The following is a 15332-nucleotide window of genomic DNA, read 5'->3' on the forward strand; positions in this document are numbered from 1 at the left end:
GTGGGCTGGGACAGAGCAGACCAGACCAGTATGTCTAGGCTCTGGCACAAGTACAGGAGCTGAAAATCTGAATTTCTCAAGTGATATGAAGCAATGTTGAAATTGCCTGATTGAACGAGAAGAAAAATTCCTTCTTCCTTTTCTTTAAAAATATATCTTTATTGATTCCAGAGAGAGGAAGGGAGAGGGAGAGATGATATAGATAGATAATAGATAGATAGACAGACATGTCAATGATGAGAGAGTCGTCATTGATTGGCTGCCTCCTGCACACCACCGACTGGGGATCAAGCCCGCAACCAGGGGATGTGCCCTGACCAGGAACTGAATCACGATCTCCTGGATCCTAGGTCGATGCTTACCTGCTGAGCCACGCCTGGCCAGGCCTTCTTCCCTTTCTTGATGTAAAGTTCATTCAGCCTTTTAGTTTCAAACTGAAAGTACAGTCAGCCTCCACTGACAGGAATCTCGAATTCTCCCCTGGCTGCATTTGTAACAGGGCTCCTTATCGGTTATGCCAAGCCCTTTACAAAAATGGAAATGAGGCACTTTACAGTCCAGATATTATTAAAAAAAGAAGTCCTAACATTGTGCTATCCATTGTTGGGTAAACCAACAATGCATGTACAATACAGATGAGTACTTAAGCTTCCACATAATAATAACATAATTGGGGAGAATGAGCCTATAAGAACTAGCCTACTAGCCACTTGATTGTATTGAAAAATATTTCCTTTTTGTGCAAACTTTAATCTTGACTGATATTAATAGAGAATAACATCTAAAAATATTATTTCCTGATATGAAGAATAAACACTATAATTTTCAAACCAAAAATTATTTGATAGACCTGGCCAGTGTGGCTCTGTTGGTTGGAACATCACCCTGTGCACCAGAAGGTCGCAGATTTGATTCCCAGTCAGGGCATGTACAGGAGGCAACTGATCCGTGTGTCTCTCTCACATCGATGTTTCTCTCTCCCCCTTCCTCCCTCTCTAAAATCAATTTTAGAAAAAAAGAAAATTACTTTATAGAAAACTTAGCTAGGAATATATTTTAAGAGTAAGGTTGAATGATATTATACAGATTCTCATGCTGTATAAAGGAAAAATGTGGTTTTTTAATAATAAAATAAAAATAAAATTTATTTTTTAATAATTTAACCAAGAAACAAGATAAGATCTTAATAAGGATTTACTTTTACTCTTTCAAAACACATTTGCCTTCCATGGTTACAAAAAACTCACTACAAATTTTCCTGGTAAGCAATAATCTAAATTATATTCTCATGGGTATTGGTAATGGAAACAGTAGTAGAAAGGAGAGTAAACCTTAGTGCGGAATTCCTGGTTGGTTCTAGCTAGTTCCTTACATATTGAATATACTAAAATATATTGAATGTTTCAAAACTGCAGAAAATAAGCAGAAGGAGGAGCTAACTTTCCACAAACATGTTGATAAAACAGAGAAAAATAAAATGATCACTTTACACTTTCTAACTTTCCACGTCCCTTTCAGGACCTGACTGTTTTGCAAGTTGGAAATGACACAATTTCTACTGAATGAAGATGAGCATATCATTGAGATTTATAAGGTAAAAAGCAGCAAAAGGGAAGCAAGTCCAGTGTCCATTTGAAGGACAGCACTTTCACATGACCCTTCTATGGAGCAGCAGGCCAGTGTTGATGGTGCACACAATGGTGCGTCATCCAGTGAAAGGAGAAATTCACAGGCTCACAGAAAACCCGTCTCAAAGCGGGGAGGTTTGGTTTTACTAGTATTTCCACAGAATCGCTCGAAATAAAAGTAGTTCTTTCTCTCTTCCTTTGTTTAGGAACTTGAATGACTGGTTAATCTAGGGCATCACTGTCCTTCTTCCACCGTGCACTCTAATTTAAAAACAATTTCCTCAAGTGGAATCTAAAGAACAATATAAATAAACAAACAAAATAGAAATAGACTCATAGATACAGAGAACAGACTGATGGTTGTAGAGGGGAGAGGGGTTGGGAGCTGAGTGAAAAAGGTAAAGGGACTGAGAAGTGCAGACTGGCAGTTACAAAAAATAGTCACTGGGATATAAAGTACAGCATAGGGCACATAGTGAATAATATTGTGTTGATTATGTATGGTGCCAGGTGGGCACCTGAAATGTAGGGGGATCACTTTGTAAAGTATATATAATTGTTTAACCACTATGCTGTACACCTGAAACTAATACAAAATAATATTGAATGTAAACTATCATTGAAAAATAAAATAAATAAAAAAAGATTTCCTTTTCCACTGCAGCATTTGGTTTTCCCCTCTCAGTCTGCCATGCTCACAACAAAACATTAAGATTCACAAATTCCTATGGGGAAAATACTCTAAATAACTGAGTTCTTTTTCTAAAGGTTTTTTTTTTCCAGGAGCATTTTATTTTTTAATGATTCCCACTTATATTCCTGAATCAAATTTAGTTAAAACTAAATTTGCCAATATCCCAGTAGAGCTCTTTGCTACCTCATTATTTTGTTTCAAGACAGAATTCACAATTTAAAAGAAAGAGAAAATGAAAGCCCAGTATTGTGGAAATTACCTCATCTGCTCCTTTCTTTTCTCCTGGCCTGGAAGGTGATCCACTGTCTTTTTCGTAGACATGCTATAAAAAAAAAAAAAAAAAAAGATAATGTTAATAAGAGGTAGGTGATACAAGATAATATAATAGTGACTTTAATCCCCAAAGGGCTAAACATACAGACTCTTAAGAACAGGGACTCCTTTAATCTTCCCCCTGAGAATGTTGATAATTCTACACCAACCGATGTGGGTGGCTTTCAAAACTCAAGGGAAACTACAGACATGCATTTGGGGTGTAGAAAGTCAGTCTGTAATTAACCAGACACAGATCTGATGGTGATACCACGGTGGCATCTCATCTCCTACAAAATGTCTCATGGAATTTTAAAGCCCAAATTGCCAGCGTGGGAGACGTCTGGTTCCTTATGGAGATGAGATGTCTGAGGATCCTGAGGGTAAAGCCATTCTTAAGCCTCAGTTCAGCATGGACAAGAGGGAGGACCAGAGCTTCCCAGTCAACCATCATTTCCGATGGCTTTTGGGAATTCCCTACAGTTCTTCTAAGCATTCACCAATGCAAAAAGAGAAATCCTGAAGTGGAAAGACCACACTGGCAACCTTCATTTACTATGGCTTTAGAAGTTCATTACGTCCAGAAACAGAGGTATTTTTCTCACTAGGACACTGGGGATGAATGTAAGTATTTGTATGTGGTACATAAAAGCTTCAAGTACCTTACAGGCTCATTTGTTTTGATGCTAAGGTAAAATAAATCATAAAGTTTATTGTTTGTTTGTTTGTTTTTGAAAAGTGAAAATTGCATGTTCCTGAAAAGAGGGTACAAGGAATTATTTCATTTTTACAGATTCTGAGATGTACAAAAGAGTGGGAAAAGGAAGTATAAAAATTTTTTTTAAAAAAGCTTATCATTGGGTTCAATCCCAATTACCTTCAGTTAAACCAAAATATAAAATCCTGTTACATTCCCCAGAGCAGAATCATAACCCGGATATGTAGGTAATTGAAATTATTCAAATTAAGAAAAGTGGCAATAATAGTAATAATAACTTATAGCATTCTCTATTATTTACAAGGCACTTTCATATACATTCTTAATGACAATAAAAGAGGCTCATGATTTTGTGCATAAAAAACTAGGAATGAGTCATTTGGTGGCTTTTCACAAGGACACGCACCTAGGAGATGGGGAAAATTTACAATGCAAGTCTCCTGACTTAAAATCTGGTGTTTGTCGCTACACCATACTCAACGGAATAATATGCCCTTTAACCATATCAACAGATATTTTAGTAAGAAAAAAAAAAAAAAAGGTCAAGGAATGGCAGACACATGGCTGATATTTTTCAATAGTCTTTTTGTATGAAAGACTAGGAAGAAATCACTTCCATGAATGGAAAGTTCTTCCGCAAATGAAAGACTCTCATGAACTGGTGAGTGGGATCCACAGAAAAGCAGGGAGGCTGCTGCACTAGCTTGGTGAGTGAAGCCCTCTACAGGGCTTGTTCTACCTAAAAGTCCTAGGCAGGGGGCCGTTTGACCACAGTTGAGAGCAACCAGTACTGAGCAGTTAATGAATCTTGAAGGGAAAAAAAAGCCATTTAGAAGCCTACATATGTATCAGAGCAAGGTGAGAATTGATAAGTTTTAGAATAATTAGTGAGCAAAAGATTACTGGAGGCCAGACTAAGGGGAAGAATTATTCAACATTTGGAGATAAAATCTGAGAGGGAAAGATCTGCAATGATAGAGATGTATCCAATCTGTCTCCTTCCAGAACTGGTAATTTAGAACCATGATATCACATTCATTATCTCCAATTCCGTATCTTTGTCAGATTAGATATAGGTAATAACACAACAGTACCCACTGTTTACTGAGCACACTCTTTAGAGTGCCTCATTTACATGGCAGGAGGTATTATTATTCCATTTTACAAATGAGGAAAAGAGGCAGTTTGCTCCTGTCTGGTACAAGGGTCCATGTTCTACACAAGGTCTCACTCTGCTTTCTGCTCATGTGGCAAATATGTTATGGTTTATTAGCCTACAGTAAATGCATAGCCTTTTCTCTCTAAAATATTGGTAGACAGATATTTTTCTTCAGAAATTTTTAAAAAGTTATTTCCTGATGGTGTTTCAAAGTTGCAGTCCTCCAGATTAACCAACAATATCAATTACTTGCTTCCACTGAAACGATCAAATCCCTCAAAATTACGTTGGTTCTAAATAATAGTTTGGGAGGTATATATAAAATAACTATTTTTTAAATGGTGAGTTACAATGACAACTTATAAAATTACCTATTTTAAGAACTGGTATTTTTTCATTTCAAAAATAATATTTGCTCTCAATAGGAAGCTTTTTTATAATACTCAAAAGCACAATGACATAAATAAAAATCATATAAACAAGTGGCAAAAAATTTTAGGTACTGTATGTACTTTATTTTTCCATTTTCTATTTTTTTAACTTGACTTTTTATTATGAAGTTTTTCTAACATATGAAAAGTTGAAAGAACAATACACTGAAGGCCACTATTCCCACCACTTAGATTCAATAACTATTAACATTGTTGCCATATTTTGCCCTACTTTCATATATTATAGACATATATATAAATTTATCCATGTTTGTATATGTACCTCTATTTGAAAGTAAATTGGAAATATCCTGAAACTTTATCCCTAAATATTTCACAAGCATCTCCTTAAATTGAGGACTTTTTCCCATATAACTCCACCATTGTCACTCTAAAAGAATTAACAAGAATTACTAATGCCATTCAATTTCCAGTAAATAGTAACTTTATGAATGAACCATTGCCCTGACCATTTCCTGGGGCTCATTCAATACTCAGCATTCAATTAATGATGTAAAATCAGTTACATCTTTTCACTGAGAGAGGTTCCAAGTGCCTGAAGTTTTATTTCACGGAATGGTTGAGCAATTTTGACATAACTGAGATGGTGAAATGAAATATTTGGGAAGGATATATGTAACATTTGATCCATCTTAGGAACCTGCAGTAAGGCTTTCTAAGAGCAAAGAGAGAAAACTTTGTCTGCTACTATGTGTGAGGCTGGTGAGGTGGGGAGAGGCGAGAAGCACAAGGAGGGAAGGAGAGCTAGGTCAGGGAACAGAATCGAACCGCAAACCTGATAAATCCAAGCAGTTGTCCAAATGAGGAAAAAGAAACTAACACGCTCTAAGCACCTACTCTGTGCTAGGAAGGTGCTACGCGGCTCCCCTATGTGGTCACCTTTACGCCCCATGGCAACTCTGGGGTACACACTGTTACCTCGTTCTGTGGATAAAGAAGAGAGGATCTGAAAGGTGAGATCTCCCTCGGTCACACCACATGTCAGGATTATAGCCTACGGCCAGAGGCTGGGCCACGAGGCATCTAGGTAAAAGCTAGCTGAGACCTCGAGATTTACATCAAGGAAGTCTCAGTCCAATGCTGTAAAACGAAAACCACCACCAAAACAAACAACAAAAGCTAAACAAAACCTTTCTATTCTAAAACTGGTTTGTTTTATAAAATTAATCAGACACGTAATACTTATAAATGTCATCCTGCAGTAGCAGCTGGAGATGAGGCCAAAGGCAGGAGGCCACCCTAAGGCAGGGAAAGTTTCACTGGGAAGATCTGGCCACAGAAGACATGGAGCCAAGACGAAGGATAGAGACAGGAGTGGGACTGGAGTTCAGAGGCAGGGAAACAAATCAGATAAAGGGCTCTCCTTTCTTCCTTCAAAAAGGAATAATTTTCCAACTATTTCCAGCCCCTGACAACACGACATACTCGGCAAGTACAGCTGTCTCGGTCCTCATTTTAGGAGACAGCGTTTACATGCTAAAGTCTTCTACCCCAGCAAACCCTGGACCTGTCAGGACATCAACAAGAGCCAGGAGCAATAAGGCTTGGAGCTTGTGCTCCCACCCGGCTAGGGACCTTCTAGCAGCATTTGGGCACCCTCCCTATTGTTCCCCAATGCACCCTGACAGACACAGACACAGACAAGGGTATATACTTTGCACAGAATAAAGCAAAAATCACACAAACTTCTACACACGTAAAAGAAGGCAGAAACAAATGAGCTTCTCCAAGTCCAAGGCCACCTGTGAAAGAGGACCCTATACCAGTGTGCTTCTGAAAGGTCTTTGGCTTTATTTTTTAAAAATTTTTTAAAAAAGATACAAAGTTTCTTTTAAGGGGTGACAAAAACATTCTAAAATTAAACTGAGGTGATGTTTGCACCACCCTGTGACTATATTAAAAAATATTAAATTGTATGTTTTAGTGGGTGAACTTATGGTTTGTGAATTACATCCAAAATAAAGTTGTTTTAAAAAACAGTAAAGGTTATTAGAAAACAACCCCAAAATTCTCCTTCTTCAACTTGGAGATCAATACTTGCATGTCCAGGGCCCACTGTACCAAAACCTTGAAGCAATAAAAAGTTATCTCGGTGTCCTCTGGACTTTCCCAGTGCAAAAGCTCCGCTCTCTCGCTGCGCCACCCCCGCACCTACTGAGAAAGGCGTGCTTCGGGCCTCCTAAGGATCAGAAAGCCTTCGGTCAGGAGTGGGTCCCAGCCCTCAGTGCGGGCCACAATACCGGAGGCACCTCTGCAAACATGCCAGAGGCCCGGGATTCGGAGTTAGTTTGTTTAGGGTGGGGTCTGGGTATGGATGTATTTTTCTAAAATTCCCCAGCTGATCCTAACATGCAGCTAGGATCGGAAACCACTGGTTTTGCAGGGGGATTTGTGGTACCATGACTGGAAGTGGAAGTTTCTGCTCCTCAAATCACCCCGCTGGGTCAGCCTCCATGGGAGCTTCTGGGGGTCAGGCAGGCCCAGGCAGCGCTGGGCCTCCTGGATAATCTCTGATTGCTCAATGAAGGAGCACAGGGCCTGTGTTCACACCAGCATTTCCTGACTAATCTTGACTAATACATGGCACACTGTACCTTCATATCCGCACAGAAGTCTCTATTTTCTTAGTAAAGCAAACAAATTAGTACTTTATTATAGACGCTCTTGCTTACTGATTACTTCATAAATGTTCATTTTGCCTTCTTAACCACATAGTAAACTATATTCTTTTTTTTCCCCTAGTCCTATGGTGGGCATATGACAAATAAAACTTGATTGAATGACTACATTTCCACAAACCTCTAAACATTCCCTGCAAAGCACTTTTGCTCTTTTCAGCCAGTAAACTAGATAAGAAGACAAAAAGCTGAAAAATAAAAATAGCATGGAAAATTAAGAGACAATGTACAAATTGGTATTTCCTGCCAAATCCCTTAAAACCTATTCTTATATGTGTTTTGCTGCTAAAACAAACAAGCAGGACCAAGATGAAATGCTTGTTCTGCTTTAACACAGTTCAGATCTGGGCCTGTCACCTCGGGCGGACTCCTTGCCCCGAGCCTGCCCTGTGGTGTAGCAGGGATTGTTTGCTGGCCCCCTGGACCCCCGGCCTCGGGCTGGGCTTGGCCAGTGGCGGGCACTGGCAGGAGACTGGAGGTGGTGAGTGGGTGGTATTTCCCCTCCTCTCTGCCTCCTGGAGCCTCTGCAGCAGGGCCTCTGGAAGGACAGGCCAATGGCAGTTCCAGCTTCTGCAGGGTGATCCAGCTCTTCTTTCCATCTTTCCAGCTGAGGAATGGTAGCAGCTTCCTGCAATTTCTAACCTCTGGGTTGCCTCACCACCCGTTGCCTGGCTTCCCAGCCTCTCCTAGAACCTGGGTAACCAATTCCCTGCATTCCATTCCCTGACAAACTCTAGTTGGACAGAAAGAGCAAGGATCTGAAAAGCTAAGTGACCTCGGACAAATAATTTAACCTTTCTGTGTGTGTTTTGTTTCCCTTGTAAAATGAAGCTAAAGCTACATACCCCCAGGGGCTGGCATATTTTGATGTTAAGGAGGAACCTGGCCCATTGCCTGGGTCATTTTAAGATTACAATAAAAGTTATTCTACTCCCCTCTTTTTCTCTGGCACCAACCTGATTGTGGTGAATTATGAGACAGTAAAATGAATATGAGATATAAGCAAAAGTTTAAGGCTGTAAATATTAGAGCAGACATTTTGTTTTTTACTTTTTATAAGTACAAAGGAACTAGGTTCATCTGATAAGTTTATGTTTACTACTTTTTCTATCTCATGGCTGTGTATTATTTTAGTCTCATATTTCCATATTCTATCTAAGGAAATGAAGTACACAGGGAATAGAGTTCATTTTCCAAACAACCTACACTGAGTTGGTCACAGGGATGACACCCAAATGTGCAAATCCCACACTTTAAAATACTTTGGAAGGGTGGTGTGTGTGAGTGTGTGTGTGTGTGTGTGTGTGTGCTGGTGGGGTTGGGAGGGATAGATAAAGCAAGATTGGCAAAATGTTACAATGTTGGTAATTATTGAAGCCAGGTGATGGGTACGTGAGGACTTCATTATATTATTCTCTCTTCTTCTGTGATAAAAAATTTTTGAAAAATTTAGAGTCCTCTTATCTCAAGAGTATGTATTTCCCTAGTCACCCAAAGGAAATATCATCGTCATTTTAATTAGTTTAATACTGAAAACCCCAAACTTATTGAGAAAGCTAGTATGAGAGATACAATTTATTTACTTTTTAAAAATCAGTGAGTAGAGAAAGTCAAGGAAATGATATATAAAAAATGGCAATATCAGTAAAAAGATAGATAACAAAATGAAAGCAAAAAGGAATTCTAGAGCAGAGATACAATAACTAAAATGAAAAATTCACTAGAGAGTTTCAAAGGCATATTTGAGCAGACAGAAGAAATATAATAATAACCAGAAGGTAAGACAATTGAAATTACTGAGTCTGAGGTACAGAAAGAAATATGATTAAAGAAAAGTGTAAAGATCCTAAAGGACCTTTGTGGGAGTCCCAGGAAGAGGAGAGAAAAAGAGGCAGTAGATTATTTAAAGAAATAATAGGCTAAAACTTCTCATATTTGATGAAAGATATAAATATAACAAGAAACTCAACAAACTTCAAGTATGATGAACTCATATAAATCCACATTATAATCAAACTGTTGAAAGACAAAGAAAGAAACTTGAAAGCAGCAAGAAAAAAATGACTATTACATACAAAGCATATTCAATAAGATTGTGTAAACCTTAGAAATCAGAAGGCAGTAGGCCAAATATTGGCAAGCATGTGAAGAAGTTGGACCCTCTGTGTGCTGGTGGTGGGAATGTAAAATGGTACAACCACTTTAGAAAACAGTAAGGTGGTTTCTCAAAAAAATAGCTCAAGTGGAAGCAACCTAAGTGTTCACTCTCAGATGAATGGATAAACAAAATGTCATATGCATATACACAAAGGAATATTATTCAGCCTTAAAAAGAAAAAAAATTCTGACATATGCTATAATGGATGAATCTTGAGGACATTACGCTAAGTGAAATATGCCAGTCACAAAAAGACAAATACTGCATGACTCCATTTATAAGAGATTCCTATGAAAAACTACTGTTTCTAGGGTTGTTAAAATCATAGAAACAGAAAGGAGAATGCTAGTTGCCAGGGACTGGGCAGAGAGAGAAATGGGAAGTCAGTAATCAAAGGGTATAAAGTTTCAGTCAAGCAAAATGAACAAGCTCTAGTGATCTGCTGTATAACTTTGTGTTATACAAGGTATAGTCAATAATACACTTAAAAATTTATTAAGAGTGTAGATCTCATGTTAAATGTTCTTACAATAGGATAAATAAAGGAAAGAACACAGGTACTTGAATACAATGCTATATATTTGAATGTACAACTGTAAAACAAATAGGGATGTACTGTTTAATGGGTATAGAGTTTCAATTTTTCAAGATAAAAAGAGTTCTGGAGATAAACGGTGGTAATGGTTTCATAAGAATATGAATGTACTTAATTGCACTGAACTTTACACTTAAAAATGGTTAAGGTGGTAAATTCTGTTATGTGTATTTTACCACAATAAACAAAAACAAAAAACTCAAGGAAAAAATAGAAAATGGGCTGCTTAGAGAAATCTTGCATTCCAGAGACAACCTACTCAGGTTGTCTAATTATCCACCCATTCACCTCAGAAACTCAAATGACCACCCACTGTTTCCACCTCCAGCAAGCTATATCATTCTTTAAAACGCACTTGTAGAATGTAATTAACATTCTGCGAAGTGTCAAAACTGATTAAAGAACACTATCATCAGCTGTCCCTCTTAGTTTAAAAGTCTTATCTGCAATGGGGAACAAAGTAACTCAGAAATTACCAACCTAAAGAATAAAGTGTCTGACCTCCCTTCTCTCAACACCTTAAAGCCGGTGCCCTCTTCGCAGACACTATAATTTGCATTCCTACTCCTAAACATCACTGCAGCCAAGTGGTCTGTCCAGCCATGGAAGGCTTGTGACAGACACTCTTCCCAGGCAGGCTGCGATGACGGGCCTACCAAATGACTGGGCTCCTTGATCCTGCTGCCACTGGGCCCGCCGGTCTAATTAGGCTAAGGAACACCTTTAATTAATATGGCTTAATCAGGTCAACTTAGGACTCAGGAATGTGATTACTGGTATAAACCAAATTTACTCTTCATCATTACAATGTTCCTCAGGTGTTCTTCAACTCTATACATAATTCTTCAGAAGATCAATGATATTGATGTTATCCAATGTGCAAACATACATTGTAATATTTCACTGTCTGGCTTTATATGTGGCATTCCCTTAAACAAGCACATCACAGCTATGTCTTTTAATTATTTTATTTTATTCTACCTAAATTTTTAAAGTTAGGTAATTCACAATTTTTTTCAGTATTTAAAGGATCCCAGTAAAGATATTTTAGTTATAGGATTTACCAAAAGCATGCTATTATGTATAAATATATTATATACAAATGCATATCATTATATATAAATGTTATATAAATATATACATGCATATATATCATGTATATATGTTATAAATTGGCTCCATGGACCTTTAGGTGATTTATTGGTGGGCTTCTGTCTTTGTATATGTGTATTCTGTTGTGGAAACATGGTCCTTAACTTGCAGTTAATTCTCAAAATGGTCTCTGATCCCCCCCTCACAACCACCATACAAAACTGGTTAGGAACCTAAGCTGCACTGTCCAGACTTGTAGCCATTAGTCACTCATGCCTATTGAGCACTTGAAATGTGGCAAGTGTGAATTGGATTTTGAAGAATTAATATGAAAAAGAAGATATAAAATAAACGACTTATACGTTGATTACATGTTAAAATGTCTGAGATATAGTGAATTGAATAACATATATTATTAACTTTATCGGCTTCTTTTTGCTTTTGTTTATGTGGCTGCTAGAAAATTTTAAATTACATATGTGGTTCACTATATTTCTACTGGACAGCAATAGTTTAGAAAAAGTCAAAGTTTGGCCACAGGATGCATATTGCTGATTTTAGGAGGTTCTTACTAGCAAACAATTTCTATAATACCGTAGTTCCACAACTGGATTCTAAGAAGTTTTAGCAAAAATGTCATACTATTCCTAAAAAGAATAGGTAAAATAAGATTTCAACTACGTTCATCCAAATGTTCCCCCATAATTTCCTTTAGAGAATCACGCATTTGGAAGGATTCTGATATCAGCTCTGAACCACTGACATCCATATTTGCAGAGACTTCATGTGCTGCATTTTGATAAGAACCTCAGGACAACAATGACACAAAGCAAACTTTTGTTTTTAGCACATCAATAAGATGTTACATTTTAAAAGCTCAGAATATATAATGGAAACATTCATGAAGAAATATCTCAAGGGAAACTGGAATTCCCAATATTAAAAGTACTTTGATTCATGAATCTAATGAGTGCCTATTATCAGCCCCATTTTATAGATATGGAAACAGGTTCAAAAAGATTGACTCATTGCCAGGCCAGTGGTTGAGCATTGTCCTAGGATCCAGGAGATCGAGGTTTGATTCTCAGTCAAGGCACATGCCTGAGTTGCGGGCTCAATTCCCAGTCAAGGGTGCACAGGAGGCAGCCAATCAACAATGACTTCCCCATCACTGACGTTTCTATCTCTCACCCTCACCTTTCCTCTCTCTGAAATCAATAAAGATATATTTAAAAAGAGAAATTGCTTTAAAAAAGAGATTGACTCATTGCCCTTTGAGAACAAGAACTCTGTCTTGTTTTCCACTGTGTACTTGGAGGCTAGCACTTGGCCTGGCACATAGTAGATGTTCAATAAATGGTCATTGGCTAATAAGTGACAGTACTAATTCCAACACGAGATTACTGGGTCTGATTATAGCATCCTTGCTCCCCCCCCCCCCCCGCCCCGCCCCAATACCACATGCTGGTAGAGATTGGTGTACATAACTAATTTTTTAAATCCTCACCATAAACTGATGATGGGATATGAATATATCACTCTCTAGGTTAATAAAACTTTTCTGTTTTGGGAGGTTCTTTTTGGAAAGCAATCTAATGTTAAGTGATGCCTCCTGGTTCCTACACATTACAAGTGCCAGCATGACTGGGTGTCACACCTAATTGGTTGGCCTGGCATTCAAAACACTGAACAAATGGGACATCTTTGCCCCTCACCCAAAGTAATCAAGTACAGAGCAGCACTATCCCCCGCCTCCCCCCACACAAGGGTTTTAACCTCACTCAGCTGCTTCTGCTCCTTGGGGTTTGGGGTTTTCTCCTAGTCCCCAGTCCAGCTGCCTCTCCTCCTCTGCGTTGGAGAATGCACGGCCAACAACATTTCTCTAAAAGTTTTAAGCTTTACTCGTGGGTTAAAAACAAACACAAGACATTAGCTCTCGAGAGCCGATTCCCTGCTCATCCAGGAATCCGCGTCCTGGGGCGGAATTCCTCCAGCAGCAACTCCTGTTTCATTCACCCCGAGCTCGCGGGGCGCCCGGCGCGTCGGCGCGGGGACTCGCACGCCCGGGCGCGCTCCACATACCACCGCGGGGTGAGTCTGCGCCGCTCCCCAGCCTCTCCGGAAAGTCGGAGAGGAGATCGCACCGGGTCGCACCCCTTCCCTGCCAAACCCCGGCCAATCCCTCGTCCGCTCGCCCGGAACGGCTAGGCGAACACATGCCCTTCCCGGTCCTGCCCAGGAGCGCTCGCTGCTATTTACCGTCTTGTACCACCAGCTTGCGAATGCCATGGTGATAACCGGTTTGCTCCGAGCAGCACGGCGCAGGACCCGGCGACAACTCGGGGTGCGGTGCTGAAGGCGCTGGGCTCGCACTCCACCTGCCCGGGACTTGGCTGGCACGGAGCTCTGCCAGTCCCGCGGCTGTCTAGTGGGCGGGCACCTGGGGGATGGGCCCGCACAGGCCCCGCCCCAAACGGGCTGGCCCCGCCCCCCGATTTGGCTCACGGTTGGTGAGCGAGGAGGTATTATTCCTCCAGGCGGCCACGCCCTGCAGCCCCGACTTTACGCAGAAGACGGTGTCCCGCAGTCCAGCTGGACGCCCCCACCCACCCCAGGGCGGTGGTCCCGAATGAACTTCGGTCCCCTTGCCTCCCCGTATCACTTCACTGGTGTCTCACCCACCAACTTTCCCCGGCGCGGGCCACCCCGTATCTGGCTCGCGCCACGCCCCGCGCACTTAGCCCAGGCCGGGGAATCCCTGGCCGCCCGCGCCACCTGCCCTGCCTGCCCCGGGCACGGAGCCCCGCGCCCGCCCCAGGGACGGGAAGGGGCGTACGGGGGCGGCCGGCCAGGCAGGCTACGCCCAGAGGAGGCGGCCCGCGGCTTCGGGGCTGGGGTCCTCGCGCCCACGGCCCAGCGGCTCGGGCAGAGCGCCACTCACCTCTTGGGCGTGGCGGGCCGCTGCTGCGCGCCGGGGCCGCGGGGAGGCGGCGGGCTTCGGGCCCGGCTGGGACATGGCGAGGCGGCGACGAGCGCTGCCTCCAGGAGGGCGCAGCGGAGACTGGAAGGGAGGCCGCCGGCGGCGGGGAGGGGCCGGCGGGCGCGCCCGTGAGGCAGCTTTTCCAGCCCAGCGCCGAGCCCGTGCGCGGGCTGCCCCCTGCGCCGCTGGGCCCTCCCCTTCCTGCCCGCTGCTGGCTGCGGCGGTCCGGGCTTGAAACTTAACACCCTCGGCCCCAAATCGCCACTGGGGGACCCTCCCCGCCCCCGCCCCCAGGACCGCTCGCTTCCCCGTGGGTCACAGAGGCGGGCCTGGAGGTCGCGGAGTTCCTTCTTCGACTTGCCCGCACTTATCGAGCAGTTGTGCAACGGGATAGCGGGGCCCCGGGCGTGGCCGGTCCGCGCCTGTTCTCCTCTCCCCTGAGGATCTGGAGAAACAGACACCTTTTCTGCAGCCCTGGCTTAGCTAGAAGGATTTACCACCTCGAATCCGGCCCAAGCCGGGACCGTCTGCGTAAGGAGGCGGATCACAAAAACAAATCGGGGGTGGGGGGTGGGTGTGTGTGTGCGCGCGTGTATACGTGCGCGCGCGCGCTCGCCTGCGTATGTTTTGTGTCATTTTACTTTGTTTTTTTTTTTGGGGGGGGGAGGGTGCAGTTTGGAAAGTGTAATAATGTTTCGTGGGGAGGCAGCTGCAGCCCCGATCCAAACCGGAGAACAGCCCCAAGCTGACCCCCCGCAGCCCGCCCGGCGCCCGCGGGCCTCCTGCCCGGGGCTGGCTGCTTCGGCCTCGGGTCGTCTTCAGCAGCACTTCCTGCTGGGGCCGAAGCGGAATGTTAGGAGCCTGTT

The 15332-nt window shown here is 42.1% G+C and overlaps 1 protein-coding gene across 9 annotated transcripts in view; it reads right to left on the reverse strand.

Annotated features, from left to right (window-relative positions):
- Nucleotides 1-15062, reverse strand: part of CAST (calpastatin) — a 101058-nt gene extending 85996 nt beyond the window's left edge. For 2 of the 9 annotated variants that reach the window (XM_081131584.1, XM_081131582.1), the window contains exons 1-2: nucleotides 14428-14584; nucleotides 2582-2644 (exon numbers count right to left, since the gene is read on the reverse strand). In XM_081131584.1, the coding sequence (XP_080987710.1) occupies nucleotides 2582-2644; nucleotides 14428-14502 (138 nt within the window). In that variant the 5' untranslated portion in view covers nucleotides 14503-14584. Of the gene's footprint in view, nucleotides 1-2581; nucleotides 2645-13745; nucleotides 13908-14427 lie in introns of those variants that run through there. The other 7 variants (XM_081131580.1, XM_081131574.1, XM_081131581.1 and 4 more) reach the window with 7 other exon arrangements.
- Between the last annotated feature and the right edge of the window lie 270 nt (nucleotides 15063-15332).

Source organism: Miniopterus schreibersii (genome assembly GCF_964146895.1).
Source record: "Miniopterus schreibersii genome assembly, chromosome: 3".
NCBI lineage: Eukaryota > Metazoa > Chordata > Mammalia > Chiroptera > Miniopteridae > Miniopterus > Miniopterus schreibersii.